Source organism: Propithecus coquereli, unplaced genomic scaffold (genome assembly GCF_000956105.1).
Source record: "Propithecus coquereli isolate 6110/MARCELLA unplaced genomic scaffold, Pcoq_1.0 Scaffold57, whole genome shotgun sequence".
In the NCBI taxonomy this organism is placed as follows: Eukaryota; Metazoa; Chordata; class Mammalia; order Primates; family Indriidae; genus Propithecus; species Propithecus coquereli.
This window is the reverse complement of record NW_012151618.1, coordinates 614,541-630,262: the sequence shown is the minus strand read 5'-3', so window position 1 is coordinate 630,262 and position 15,722 is coordinate 614,541. Positions and strand designations below refer to the sequence as shown.

At 41.3% G+C, this 15,722-nt stretch overlaps 1 protein-coding gene across 1 annotated transcript in view; it reads right to left on the bottom strand.

Moving 5' to 3' along the window:
- Positions 1–608: 608 nt before the first annotated feature.
- Positions 609–15,722, bottom strand: part of SCG3 (secretogranin III) — a 40,370-nt gene continuing 25,256 nt past the window's right edge. Inside the window, exons 9-11 of the mRNA XM_012658021.1 lie at positions 15,241–15,378; positions 4,869–4,949; positions 609–933 (exon numbers count right to left, since the gene is read on the bottom strand). Coding sequence (XP_012513475.1) covers positions 815–933; positions 4,869–4,949; positions 15,241–15,378 — 338 coding nt within the window. The 3' untranslated portion in view covers positions 609–814. The remainder of the gene's footprint in view (positions 934–4,868; positions 4,950–15,240; positions 15,379–15,722) is intronic.

The window sequence follows — 15,722 nt, the reverse complement described above, 5'->3', positions numbered from 1 at the left end:
ATCCGCCCGCCTCTGCCTCCCAGAGTGCTAGGATTACAGGCGTGAGCCACCGCGCCTGGCCTGGCATACATTTTTACCTTGCTTTATGTGGTGTTTGTGACCTCACTTGTCTTCTTGGAGAGTACATAAATGCTCTCTTTATAAGTAAACTCAGTCTCTGAAAACTCACTAATAGGAAATGCTAAGAGCAGGGGGAAGTTGTTAATAAACCCAGCGCATCCTATGCCTATTTTTTAGGTCCCTTTTTGTGCCACTGGGCCTCATAACGAGCTAGCTAAAAAGAACAGCCAAAAAAGCAGATGGCTCTGCTCATGCTATGAGGCTTTGCGTAAATGGGAATTCATTTGAACTCCCCAAAGGGATCTGCTGGTGGAAACATCGTGTTACAGACATATTCTACAGGGTGCTTCAGTACCTGGCATGCCTTGAAAACAGAACCCCCTTAATTCTTCAGGGAGTGTGTGTGTGTGTGTGTGTGTGTGTGTGTGTGTGAGACAATGGGAAGAAGGTTTAGTTTTAAGTTCAGTCCGTTGGAGGCTTTTCCAAAGCAACATATCTGATTATGAAATGTACATCTATGAGGAAATAAGGATTCTATATACAAAATCTCAGCTTACATACAACTTTACTTTTCAGGTAGTTTGTATGGCAAGAAAGCTATGTTTTAACCACTTCTAAAAGGTTAACTACTGTAAATTCAGCACTTTCTACTGATCCTTAGGTCAAAAAAAACTTTAATCACAGAATTAGAAGTGTTTTAAGCTATATTATGTTTTCTCAAACAGTCGAAAGACTCCTGGATCTTTTGCCATTTTTACAGGCTGCTGTAAATGCGCTTGATGGCCTTGGCTTCTTCCTTATCAAGAATGCCTTTCTCCACATATGCATCGGCTTGCTGGTTGATGAAGTCCCTCATCTTTGAAAGGTCATAATCTGGAAAATATTATTAGAATGTCAGCAGCAAAGATGAGGAAAGACCAGTCCCGTTACAGTGATTACCATTAATTGAGAGGCATTTTGTGAGATAACACAATTACCATTCCTCGCCTTTCACATTGGAAAACATGTTCATTCTTGGCATCTGTACTTTATAGGAATTATGTTTATGTGTATTATATTATCTCATCTGCTCTTCATCACAACCCTGTGAGGTATTCAGGTGGGGAGTAACATCCCATTTGACCAAAGAGGGAACCGCCTCATGGTCAGGACTTCGCAAACTTTAACATTTATACCAATCACCTGGGGTTCTTGGGAAGTTGCAGATTCATATTCAGTAGGTCGGGGCAGGGGGTGGGGGGGGCCCAGGTTTTGCATTTTAAGCTCTCAGGAGCTGCCAATGCTGCTGGTCCAGGAACCGCACGTGGGGTAACAGGATCCTAAAGCTTAAGTGCCTTGTTTAAGGTCACATACGTAGTAAAAGTTATGATCAAAACCAGGTGTTTTGACTTCTTGAACTTGTTACACCAGATTAAGTCCTTGTGGATGTGACAACCCACATTTTTTTTTCCAAATTAAGAATTACCTTGATTACTTCACGTTGTTTGAATGGTATGCATAGAGCAAAAAGCCAAACCATAACCTTTTAATGGCTTCTCTGTCCCCCTTAAACAGATCCATTTAAATTATCAAACCACCCACCCAAAGTAAAGAGATCCCCAAGTAAGGAGGCTGCCTCTGGCATTTTTCTGAAGGCTTAAAAAACTCCACATCTTCATTTGACTCTTTAAGTATTATAGGATTATAATTGTAAAAGACCAGAACAGAGCCCTGCCTCAGTGGGTCTGTAAAGGGGAGAGAAAGGAGGGCCAGCGGACATAAGGGCGCAGAGGGATTCGCAGGCACCTTCCGCCAGCCTCAGTGTAATCTGAACCTGGGTCACCTGGGTATTTTTAAGTCCCTACACAAAAGGAAAACAAAGCATGAAGGACTCTCTGCAAGCGCTAAGTATTTATCTTATCAAGGTGAGTGAGGCTTAGAGAGAGCTCATTCCTCTCCGGCCAGCAGGGCATCTGCTCCCTGTTAGGGCACGGCCATGAGGATTTAAAGAGAGAACTCCCAGCACTGAGCGCTTGACAACCATCATCTTATTTGCGCCTCACAAAACCCCATGAGGTATTGTGACATCTTGGGGTACTTTAGGCCTCAGGAAACAGAATCTCTCTCTTTGACCTTCTCCTGCCCTCTTTTCACCTGCCCAAGGCAGGATCTCATCTGACTGTGGGTCTGTGGGTCATAAGACCCTCATTTCAGAAAGAGTCCTGCCCCATAGCCTGGAGGAAGGAATGCTACACAGAGTCGAAGAAGAATCTGAACGGACAGGGCTTAGCGGGTTTATATTATAGCCTTTTGTCCAATTATATTTCTACACGGTTTTCAATTGCGCCTATTCAATGAAGGCTCCATAAAAGGGCCCAGAGGACAGGGTAAGGGAGCTTCCGGATAGCTGAACACGTGCAGGCTGCCAGGGAGGTGAACGAGAACTCATCCCTGTGCCGGGAGGGTGGTGCACCCCAACTCCGCAGGGGTAGAAGCTCCCGTGCTCAGGACCCTTCCAGACCTTGCCCTACGTATCTCTTGACCTGGCTGTTTATTTTTATCCTTTAAAATATCCTTTGTAATAAACTGATAAACGTTAAGTATTTCCTTAGTTCTGTGAGGTGCTCTAGCAAATGAATCGAACTCAAAGAAGGGGTCATGGGAATCCCAACTGGAAGCTGGTTGGTCAGACATTCCGGAGCCTCAGATTCGAGACTGGTGGGAACAAAGGGGTGGTTTTGTGGAAGTGAGCCCTCAACCTGTGGTTTCTGAGGCTACTTTCAGGTAGCTAGTGTCAGAATTGCATTGGAATTGGAGAACACCCGGCTGGTGTCTGCTATAGAATTGATCGCTTGCTTAGTGTGTGGGGAGAAGCCCTCCCACATTTGGTCACCAAAATCCTGTGTGTTGATTGTTGTTTTTTCCACGCCCACAGGTAAACATTAGTATCCCCATTTCAGAGACAAAGAAACAGGACAGAGGGGGTAAGTCCCTTGCCCAAGTCTGTCTGTAGTCACTGCTTGCCCATTCTACGGCCTTGCAGTACTGAATGTTAACACGGGCTCTTCAGAAGTGGTTGCAGTGTCAGCATCTTTAATGGGATGAAGGCAAATTCCCAAGGATAGATGTGGAGAGGTACAGCGATTTGAATGCACAAGCAGGCAAATATTTTGCTTTCTTTTGAAAAGGACAAACTGTATCTTTATGACATGGGCGTTACTCTGTGCAGTGGGAAAATCTCTCAAAAGAGATAAGGGCTGGGATTCATTTTTTAAAAGCACACTTTTTTTGAAAGGCTGCATAAAGATTTTATCATCTTCAACATCACATCACATGGACCTCCCTTTCCTGGGATTGGGAAGGGGATTCAGGCCACCCAGGACCCTGACAAATGAAGGTTATTAGCAGCAGTTAAGAAAGGTCGGAATTAATAGTCTTCCTGCTCAGACAGCTGCAGCCACTGAACGGCCCCACGACCTCGAACCCCACAGGCTTTGGGACATGACCCAGAGTCCAGCAGAGCACGTCTGAGGGCAGTGGGGAAAGAGCACCCTGGAATAATCTGGGGAGTTAATACTGATGCCAGAGCCCTGTCCCCAGAGTTTCTGATTTAGTGGTGCCAAAGTGTGACCTGGGCAGAGGGATATTTAGACGTTCCCCAGGTGATGTATTGAGGACGCACTGTATTGAGAAGCATTACTCATCTCATTTGAAAACATCACTTTGCAGCTGCTCTGGCCAGACACCTGGGAATCATGCCAGACTCCTCCCTCTCCATGGAGCTCTGGAGTCCCTGTCTTCCTCTTTATTTGCTGTGCCTTGCCTTGGTCTAAGCCCCACCATGTCTGCTCCAGATCCTTGCTTCCTTATCTTTCTCCTGCCTTCTGGGGGTTTCTCTTTTCAATCTGTATTCACAAAGCTGCCAGATGGATTTCTCAGTTCTTAACCTGATTAGGCCCCAAATTAGGCTCCCCTGGCTATAACCAGCCTCCTTTGCAGGGTGCACAAGAGTCTCCTGGTGTGGCCACTGCCCACTTCCCAGCCCTGCTGGCTGCTCCTCCCCATGGACACCCAGTTTTTTGCAGAAATGAATGGCTCTGGTTCCCAGAACCACCTCTCTGTTCTGAGCCTTTATGTCTGGGTATCCAGCGTTGCCCTCTGCCTTCATCTCTCCTCGCTGGAAAGATTCCTCCTTACCTTCCCAGTGAAGGCCTTCCTATGTCCCTTTCTCCCAACTGTCTCTGTCCTGGTAAGAAGATCCACCCTGTCCTCTTGCCTCCTTGGCACCACCACACCTGTCCATGACAGCGCTGAGCAGGTCCAACCAGAGCTCTGCTGACCCTGTGAGCGTCTTGGGTGGGCTGCACCTATCATGCCTTGCATCTCTGGTGCTCAGAACAGGGCGTTTTACGTAAGTGAGCGACTGCTTTTGTGATTGCAGGATACATTTAATATGTGCTCAGAAAATGTCATTGTTTAAAATACTCCAAGAAAAGGGGGTAGATAAAACAAGACTGGCGAAATGTCGGTAATTATCGAAGACGGGTGATGTTCACATGGGGATTCATTACACTATTCACTCTGCTTTTGCCTGACATTTTTCAGAATAAAATGTGAAAGAAAAGAAAATGCCTTTGCTTGAAAGGCTGATTTGAATAATAAGAGAAATGGCGGTTCTCTTCCCCTCTGCATCTGAGAGGTGACTGGAGTCTTTCTGGGCTCTGAGGGGAGACTTTAGCACAGTCAGTTTGATTGTGGGAATCTTTCTATAACAAGGGCCCCCGACAAAGTGGTGAAGTTGGCAATGCACAACCACAGTAGGTCCCTACCTTCTTTATTTCCATTTTTGTCATGTTTCTTCAGCCATTCAATATTCTTCCTGATGGCTTCCAAGTAGACTTCTGTTTTCCCTGGCAAAGCAAGAGAACCAGATCAGACGCTCATAAAACAGCACTGCATCTCTTTTTAGGGACCATATTTATGTTCAAAAGCACGAATACTGGACTTAGGGAGCACTTGTAAGGTGGTGTCCCTAACTGCGTAATGTGCATATCTGAATGTATGTACACATGTGTGTTGTGTGTGTTGGGGGGGTGTATGTGTCAAGGAGCATTATCCACACACACAAATAAATACAGTTTGATGTCCTGGCAGAGAAGAGTTTTGATTCAGTTTACTAGATAGGTGGGTCCCTACAATTCTTAGATTGGTTCATTTCTGGTTAGGGACAGTTATTCCAAACCAAGGCGCATTATCAGGTCAAGGACTGAACCAGAGTGGAAGATACTTAAAGACCCCATCACTTCAGTTAAAAATCCAAGTGTGTGGCTTTATGTAAGCAGCTCTATAAGTCTTCTGCCCAATCCTAGGAGGGGATGTGTAAAAACTCAGATCAAGAGGTGATCAGGGCCTCACTTCAAGGTTTGGATGGTGAATCTTAGAACTGGTTCTAATAAAACTCTCCTGGATGTAAACACTCCCCCATGGGCCTCAAGCATGGCTGGGGAATACCAGGCATCACTGAAGCATTCACTCAATGATGTCCTTTATCTGCATGGTTGTCAGTAAATGGGGATTATCACCAACTTAGAGATGAGGAATCAGAGAGGCTAAGTGACTTGGCTAAGGTCACACAGGAAATAATAGCTGGAATTTGGACTCTGGTCTGCTTAGTTTCTGCTACCTGTATTACCTGAAAGAGAAGACCCCGTCTTCATGGACATTAAAGTGTCCTTGTTCTAGATCAAAGAAATCAACTGTTCCCTTAACCAGGTGAGTCCTTAAGGCTCAGAGTGTCAGAACCAAGAGACCTGGTCTAGAGAGTACCAGATGGCTTTTAAAAAGAGGCTTGCAAAGTCCAGAGCCTCTATAGAAGCAATGGCTGTGAAGCTCAGTGTGGTGACCACCCAGTCTGAGCCCCTGTTGGGCCCTGTTACCTCTAGTCTACTGTGCACGCCACTTGGTTCAGCTACCTCTACTGTGTGCTTATTACACGCCAGGGACTGCGCTTTGTGCTCCAAAATGCATTATCTCTTTTATTCTTCACAGCAACCTTTAGAGGCAGTCCTAATATTATTCCCATTTTATAGATGAGGAAACTGAAGCACAAAGAGAGAAAGTAATGTGCTGAAGATCACATAGTAGAGTCAGGCTTGAACCCGGCTGCATCTGACTGCTATCCACGTACAATGACACTGCTTTAAGAGCTGTCGATGTTCTAATTTCCGTCATTGCATTTACCTTCCTGAGCATCTTTTTCCTAATCTTGAAGCCCACTCTTGCCTTGCCACCAAGGGGCTCCATGTTATCTGGTCCCTAAAGAAGCACAGAGACTCTCTTCTAAGCAGAGAGGTATAAATGGACGACAGAAGAGATCCACAATTTTTATCCCCTAATCACTCCAATAGTCTGGGTGGAAACCGCCTTGATTTCAGTGGCTTGGTTTCAATAATGTCATAGTATGTGAAGAACAATATCCCCCGGCTGATGTTATAACATTACAGCACAATCAGTACAGAAATTTTCATTGTCTATTGCCCGTTTCTGAGAAGATTAACCGGATTTGGTGACATACAAACGGTGTTTTCCATTAAAAATTAATTCATTTAGATAAGGCATTTTTAACATTCATTGCAGATGGGGTAGGTGGGAGGGGGAGGAGGGGGAGTGTAAATTCACACCTAATGGGTGCAGCGCATACTGTGTGGGGGGTGGGCACACTTGCAGCTTTGACTCAGCAGTGCAAATGCAATTTATGTGACTACAGCATTTGTACCCTCGTGATATTCTGAAATAAAAAAATAAAATAAAATAAAATTGCATTAACCTTAAAAAAAAAGATATGGCATTTTGAACAAGGAAAGAAATCTTAGTGTAGACCATTTCTATACAATGCAACTGCATTGTTTTTAAAGAGTTTAAAGCAAATTAGTGATCCTCCTGGGGTTTGCTTTAATGAATAGGTAATGATCTGTCACTAGCACATTAGGGTAGTTAGGGCTTCTGAAACTTTTGAATATGTCTGAAAATAGTCTTGTTTAAATCATTTTGAGCATTTTTTCCCACTGTCTTATCCATGATATCGTATCACGATGTGATGAGATTACTTGACAAAAGCAAAGATATAGTTTAGTCTCTGTTTAAATACTGCATTAAAAATTTTGAATTAGGAGACTAAAAAAAAAAAAATTATGAGGTTTTTATGATAGTGTAGCAGACATTCCCCACTGTGGTGCCTCCCTGTCTCCAGATATGCTAATGACAGACATGCTCAACTGATGATGGATCAAGTTGGTAGATCAGTGCATCAGCTTCCTGGTTCCTCAGGCATATTCTACCTTCAGTTCCCAGAGGTCTTCAGTGGCACTGAGCTGAGTTGCCCGCAGCTGAAGCCTGCTCACTAACACATCTTACACTGGCTTCTTCCTTTCCCTGTTTCGTGTACCTGACCCTGCAGTGGTGCTTCCTGGGGTCACCTCCCAATTAAACTGCTTCGAATCCTTCTCTTAGGGTCTGCTTTGGAGGGAACTTGACATAAGACAATTGGCAATAGAGGTCTCGTCATTACCTTGTTAGGTTGCTTTTTGCTAAGGAACGAATGACCTATAAAAATGGTGTGGGATTTTAGAAATATGAAATGTATGAAAAGCAAACGTATTCACTATATTGACATTATCGACCCACAACAAAGAATGAGTTTACTACAGCTTAAAGAAAACTAGACTACAGTCCATTAAGAGACTAGTATCTTGTGGGTCATATCATATACGATAAGGACAATCTTTCTGATTTAAATGGAGCACCCCATCACCCTCATCCTCCTTTTATGCTTTATTTTTATCCAAACGAAGGTGATTACTTATCACCTTATACTATATTATATAATTTGTTTATTAAGCTTATTGTCTTTCTCCTTTAGAAATATCTCGTTTGCTGCTGTACTCTCATGCCTAGAACTAGGACTGACACATAGTAGGCCCTCAATAAATACTTATTGAATGAGTAGATGGATGAAGGCTTCCTATATAGAAGTCAAATTGTAATTAGAAGTATGCTCAGTGAGCATGGAATGCAAAGTAGGGAAAGTACTTTTTTAAAAAAGTATATATGGCATAGATTTCTCTCTCTTTTTTAAATGAAAATGAATTGTTTATTGGAAAGACTTGAAATTTAATGGATCCTGAACCTAAATGATATGTATATGAGAAACAATTTAAAACACAAATGTGGTAGACATACTATATCCACATGTCATTTATTCTTCACAGAACTCTATGAAATAAACATCATTGTTTCCATTGTCTTTTTCTTTTCTTTCCTTTGCTTTTTTTTTAACCCCATCCCTGGTGTCAGGTAAACATTGTTCCCATTTTACTTATGAAGAAACTAAGGCTCTGAGAGGTTAAGTGACACATTCAAGGGGGCACAGCTAAGTAAGGGTCAGAGCCTGGTTTTGTACCAGAATGAATCTGGAGCCTCTAGTGAGTGACTGCAGCTGGGTGGAATTCACTTTTAGACTAGAGGAACTTAGTGTCTGTTGTTATCAAACTGGCAAACAAGGCAGTGCTTGTTAACCTTCGCTGCACATTAAAATCACTTAGCCAAAGTTTAAAAAGCCCAATGTCCAGGTCGCTCCTCAGACCAATTAAATCAGAATATCTGGGGCTAGGGACTGAGCATCAGTAATTTTTAATGATCCTGAGGCGATTCCAATGTGCAGCAATGTTTGGGAATGACTCCCACCAGTATTGAGACCTCCACGTAGCTACAGCAGCACTGGGAACAATGGGAATAACAGCAGGTGTTCCTCTGCGCTTGGAGAGAAGCAGCTAGTTCCTATTTACTTTTCTCTAGAGCTGTAAAGCTAATCTTTTATTTACACGTGTGCACTGAAAACCTATGAGTCTACTTTGGAAAGCTGGACTATTTTTTCCCTAATTTATTTCAGCTTCCTTTGGAAAAAAATAGCTCATGGCTGAAGTAATAGAGCACGAAAGCCTTAAAACATATGCCGAAGCAGATGGGAAGACAGCCAGAGTCAAGATGCAGCCATGCTTTTCTGGCTGTTCTGCTTTTCTACACTGCAAGGGAAATAACCGTTTTTATACATAAATTTGTCCTGACCCTAATATGTTGTTCTGACCACCTCCCTCCCACTCCCCTGCAACAAAAGTGTACAAATCAATAGGATTAACCTATTGCATACTGGATATACTAAAGATATTAAATATTCTACAAATATTTATAAAATTAAGTTTGATATAATGCTTAAAATTATTGGCAAGGCTACATGATTACAGTTTTGAACTGCAGAAAGCAAAGCAACTGATACTGGCATTGCGGACACCAACATAGGCCACAGAGCCGTTCAAGAATTTCTGTATAATGATGCCGTTTCACGTGCCTATTAGATGCAGCATGGAATACTGAAATAGCACTGGATTGAGAGTCAGGGGACGTGGGTTCAAGGCCCAGCTTGGTCACTCTTTGGCCATGAGATCTTGAGCAAGTTACTTCTTCCGGGCCTTGTTTTACTGATTTGTAAATTAAAAGGTGAATTCTAAAAAAGAGATTCATGGTTTGCACATATGGGAAGAAATTCTCCTTTGCTATTCTTGAAAAACCCATGTCTTCCATGCCTGTGCTTAGCTTCCGGCCCACTCGCTGACTCCCAGGGGAGAAGATTGAACTCACTATTTTTGGACATTTCCAAGAATGCCTTGGGACTTGAATGGAAGCCTAAATTTTCTTCTCTTATGTTGCTTAAAAAATAAGAGCATCCGTATGAGTTAGGTAATTTATCATCAATTTATTAATGAAACAGGCTAACTTTTCTGGCTCCTGTAAAAAAGATAGGAGAATGATAGGATATTTAGGTGAAAGTTATCTTAGAGATCTCTTTTTTCAACCTAACTTCATTATCTAGCCACAAACTTGACAAATGAGTCAATTTTCTGGCACTGGAATAAGTTTATGGGTGTTATAATGTTTATCTCATCCCTTGGACAATTTTAAAAAAAGACTTTTAGTGACTCACAGAACAGACGTCAATGAGTAAACATCCAACTGGCAAAAAGAGCCACACTTAGATAATGGAATAGTTTTTCAGCAGAGGCAGGATGATTAAAAAGAAAAACAATAAAAATAATAAAAAAGATAATGGAATAGTTTTAAAGTAGTTTTATTGGGTCCCTAGGGAGCAATTTACTTGAAAAATTAAACAAACTTATAGATTTGGATGGAATTAGAACAAATTATATTTTATTGGCATGTCTCTAAATTTAGGAATAATTATGGAATCATTCAAATAAATGCACCAATTAGAAATCAACATTTAAAAATATTATTCTTAATGTGAATCCCTATAGAAAGCAATAATTTAAATAGTCTAAACTCTATTCACCTTTGAGTGAATAGAGGTGTCATTTTTCATCATTGGTAATGAAATTGTTTTTTACATTAAGCCTGAAATGAGATGCATGTAGACATACTTTGTGAATTAAAGAGTGCTATAAACATAGGGTGATGTTATTATTATTGTTTTTACTACTGTTCCTATTTATATTCCTCCCAAGACCCAGCACATGCTACGCATGGTTAATAAATATTTGCTGGAATTAGATGAGGCCATCACCTCATGTTGCAAGACCAAAATAAACTCTCATCAGATATGCCTGCCAGTGGGTCCTGCTTATAATTATTTCCTTAAGTGGTTTAGCTGGGCCATTACCTCATCCCCTGTTCTACTCTGTAATGTCCTCCAACTTTCTCTCCTGGAGGGATCACATTCTACACATGCCTGGCTCATCAATAAGTGGGATGCGCCTGCACGTATGTGGCCTGTGTTGTACGTGGCTACATGGGAGTTAAGAACTATTCTCAGTCATGTCAAAGTTTGCTCGAGTCCTCAAAGGCAGGCATGGGTTCTTCTATTCCTTCTGCGGCTGCTGCCAGAGCACGGTGCCAGACATGCCATTGGAATAAATGTTTATTACTGAATAATGTCCCAGGAAACCCAGTCAACCCTGCCTTGGCTGGGTGTGGTAGCTCACACCTATAATCCCAGCACTTTGGGAGGTTGAGATGGGAGGATCACTTGAGGCCAGGAGTTTGAGACCAGCCTGGGCAACACAGTAAGACACCATCTCTACAAAAATTAGCCAGGCATGGTGGCATGCACCTATAGTCCCAGCTACTTGGGAGGTTAAGGTGGGAGGATCCCTTGAGCCCAGGAGTTCCAGGCTGCAGAGGGCTAAGATCCATGCCACTGCTCTCCAGCCTGGGTGACAAAGTGAGATCCCTCAAAAAAAAAAAAAAAAAAAATTAAAAAAACTCACAACCCTGCCTTCACCCACATGGATGCTTTAATTTTTCTACCTAGAGACAATGCGTGTTTCCTCACTGAGTTTTATAACAGCACAGCCCTTGAAAAAAGTGCAATAAAGCAACCGTGAATATAAAGGTCTATGTCTTAGTATCTCCTTTTGGGGATTAATTCATTTTTTTTCAGAAATGTCAGTCCTTGGCTTAAGCTCAGTTTGTTTTTTTCTACACTATATTAGAATCAGTTGTCCTTATCCCAAAGTAATGGGGTCAGGGGTAATATGAATAAATTACCTCTCTAAATAACGGGGGGGGATTAGTTTTAACCCCAAATTCCTACCCTCTTCCAGATGTTTCAGGAGATCCATCACAAAGAATAACACTAAATGGATAGAGTTTTACTCTTCTCTCTGCCCATTACTATCTGATGGAAATCCTAATGAAAAGAGAAATCCACACTTATCATTAGTCTCCAAACACTCACATCCTAAACAGGCAATAGAGGAGCTAGCGAGAATTACCTCCTTCATATTCAATTTTTACATAATGTTTTTTAAAAGAAACAAAGAGACCTGTCAGCACCCATTCCTAGAGATCTTTGCGCAGCTATACAACAATACAAAGGGTTGTTTTAAGCACTGAGTATGCTGCCCCAGCAGGTCAAAGGACCCAGCACATGGCTTGCTGTGTTCTGGGGCAACACCATCATTACACATGGGTTGCTCCCGGAGGGGATGCTTGAGGCATGCTGGGTTTCTGTTGCACTGAGCTGTTGTGTTCTGTGCTGCCAATTCCTGGCTCTCTGTCTCAGGCCACAGGCCACTCTTTCCCTGGTTAACTATTTTAAAAAAGTTTACCACTCATCCTACACTTCACATTCACTTGGATAAAACAAAACAAAACAAAGCAAAAAGCTCCACAAATAACAAGTATTGGCAAGAACGTGGAGAAACTGGAACATTTGTGCACTGCTGCTAGAAATTTAAAATGGTGCAGCTGCTATAGAAAACAGCATGGTGGTTCCTCAAAAAATTAAAAATAGAATTACCAAATGCTTCAGTAATTCTACTTCTGGATATATACACAAAAGAATTGAAAGCAGGATATCAGAGAGATATTTGAATACCCATGTTCATAGCAGCATTATTTACAATAGCCAAAATGTGGAAGCAACCCAAGTGTCCATAGACAAATGAATAGATAAACAAAATATGGTATATACATACAATGGAGTATCAGTCAGCCTTAGAAAGGAAGTAAATTCTGACACTTGCTACAACATGGATGAGCATTAAGGACATTATGCTAAGTGAAATAAGCCAGTCACAAAAGACAAATATAATACTATATGCTTCTACTTATATGAGGTTCCTAGAGTAGTCAAATCCATAGAGACAGAAAGTAGAATGGTGATTGCCAGGGTCTCGGGGGAAGAGGAATAGAAAATTATTATTTAACGGGTAAAGAGTTTCAGTTTTTTATTTTTGTGGGGCGTGGGGTGACAAGGTCTTGCTTTGTCACCCAGGCTGGAGTACAGGGGCATGGTCATTACTCACTGCAGCCTCCATCTCCTAGGCTCAAGGGATCCTCCTGCCTCAGCCTCCTGAGTAGCTGGGACTACAGGCACACGGCACCACACCCAGCTAATTTTTCTATTTTTTATAGAGTCAAGGTCTCACTATTGCCCAGGCTGGTCTCAAACTCCTGGGCTCAAGCGATCCTCCTGCCTCGGCCTCCCAGAGTGCTAGGATTACAGGCATGAACCATGGTGCCCAGCCCAGAGTTTCAGTTTTTTAAGATGAAAAGAGTTCTAGAATTGGATGGTAGTGATGGTAACACAACAATGTGAATGTACTTAGTGCACCCAGACTGTACATTTAAAAATAGTTAAGATGGTAAGTTTTATGTTATGTGTATTTTAACACAACTTCAAAAAGAAGATATTAAAAAAAACAGTTCACCATCCATCCAGAGTGGATCTATGGTTGAGTGGAACTATTAAAACAGCATGATGGGTCTACAGGGTCCCCAAACACAGTACATATATCACCAGTTCTACCTTCCCTTGCTCATGACAAACATTATTAATTGATCATTCCAATACTCTTTCCTCCTAAGTCCAGATACAACATCATAACCTTTCTCAACATAGGCTACTACCAAACAATCAGAGTCGATACAACAGCTACGCCAATGTAGGAGAAAATTGTGATGGTCTATGAAATCCATGCTAGAGAAAAATCCAAACAATACAAACTTCACAGAATAGGCAAAATCAACATGGACTTGATATATTAAAGAAAAAATTCTTTTTCAGCCCTATCTCAAAAAAGTTTCAATAGCTAAAATTGAAGCAGCGTCTTTCACTGCTATCACCACTCACTTGAATCCATATAACCCAGGTTCCGATCTCTAATTATACAAGTATTTTCTACAAAAAGGAACCAGAACTCCTTGAAGGGAATTGATTTCAAGTCTTGGGAAGAGAAAATTCAGAGTGGGTGTAGAATATCCTGTTATTGCCAGAAAGGAAAGATTATGTGTTCAAAGGACAAAAGAGAAACTTAAGGAGCTCCTACTGCTCAAGGTATGCTAATTTAAACATAAAATCATCATCCTCATCAACTGCAACAACTTAAACAAATGGAAATATTAATGCAAAGTATTAACAAACGTAGTAGCGATATAAAAGGGAAATATTTTGTAATTTTTTTTGCTGTTATTGAGGTTCAAGATATTAAATGCATGGCTAGTTTGTTTCTCTTCTACTTCATATACAGACATTGTTAAGCATGGGTTTATTATCAAGTATGACTATGAACCTGCTTCTATTTGTGTAAGCAGGAGAGACTGGGTGGGGAAACTTTAAGAGGGCCAAGAAGTCCCTTCGAAATTAAGAGCTATACCATGAACAAGATGAGCTCTTACGGTCTCTTAACAAGGAATAAGCAAAGTTCATCCGTTCATTGCCACTGATGGTTACACATAATAACCAATGAAAAGCACCCCTTCTCCCCCAAGAGAGCTCTGACCCACTCCTCAGCTCCCAGGGAATAATCCCTGTGGATGAACTTACCAATGAGACACCGATAAGATATAAGAAAGGTTCCAATTATTAATACATCAAAGAGGTCAATATATCATAATGACAAAAAAGCAAGGTAGGTTCAAGCCATCTATTCACAAATTCTGGTAAAGACACTGAGTTTCAGTAAAAGAATACCTATCTGAGACATAGAGATGTAAAAGTTCCACACGTACCTAGCACAACTTTGTAATAAAAGGGGCTTGAACTACTGAACCATATAACCAGACCTCACATTCTGACCTGAAATCAAAGGGTTAACAATTTAGGATTTACAACCTCATTGAGTCTCTTTTTCTTTGGGGGTCTGGTAAAGTTTCTAAAATCCTAGGAAGAGGTAAATCTTATATTGTGCAGATAATATAGGCTATTAAAGGAAATTTGATATATATAATCACAATCACTGGTTAAATAGTTCAGGAAATTTGCTTTGTTAAATCCATAAATTTTGATGACCTTGTCGAATAAGTAGTATGTGACTATTTAGAGTGTTAAATAAATTTAAAGAACTATGGCTCGCACAAATGGTCATAAGCATTCCTCCCCAAGCGCAAAAGTCCATTGGACACTAAAGACCCTCCAAAGGTGAAATCAATTTGCCATCCCAGGAGTCTTAAGACCATTAAAAAAGATTACTCTTCAAATAAAAGTACTACATGCCAAATCTTTTTTATACAGATTGTGCTAATTTCTCAGATTTTGGTGGGGCTTGCTCTTTGGATCACCCTACCTTGAGTAGTGAAAGCTTTTGCTTCACTAATTGCATTGCTAACCTAGAGCTGTCAAATTTGTACCTTTCGGTTCATCTGTCTTTCCTCCTGGGTTGGAGTTATCATCTTTTGTAGAATCCTTCAGGGTTCCATATTCCTTTTCCATCTTAGCAGCTTCTTCCTTGGTACTGTCTGTTTCTTCATGACTCTTTTCTGATGGTGCTGTAATCAGATTATACATTGTTGTTACAACCTTATTTTCTATCTATTAATTAATTCCTGATGTAGAAATAAACTTTATTGAAAAGGTACAGTTTGAGGTCAGATCATTTTTTGAACTGAAAGGATTCTTAGTGATTATCTCTAGTCCAATCCTCTACCTCCACTACACAGAAGAGGAAACAGTCCCAGAGAGGGGAAAGATATGTCTAAAGTCACCTACTGAGTTAAAAGAAAAGCTGGGCCAACCCTCAGCTTTCTGGATTCTGATTTAGCAGTCTTTCCCTTCTTCCACACTGTGCCCTTAGAGAGTGGCAGTCTATTATTCAGTAATAGTCTGTTAGCAC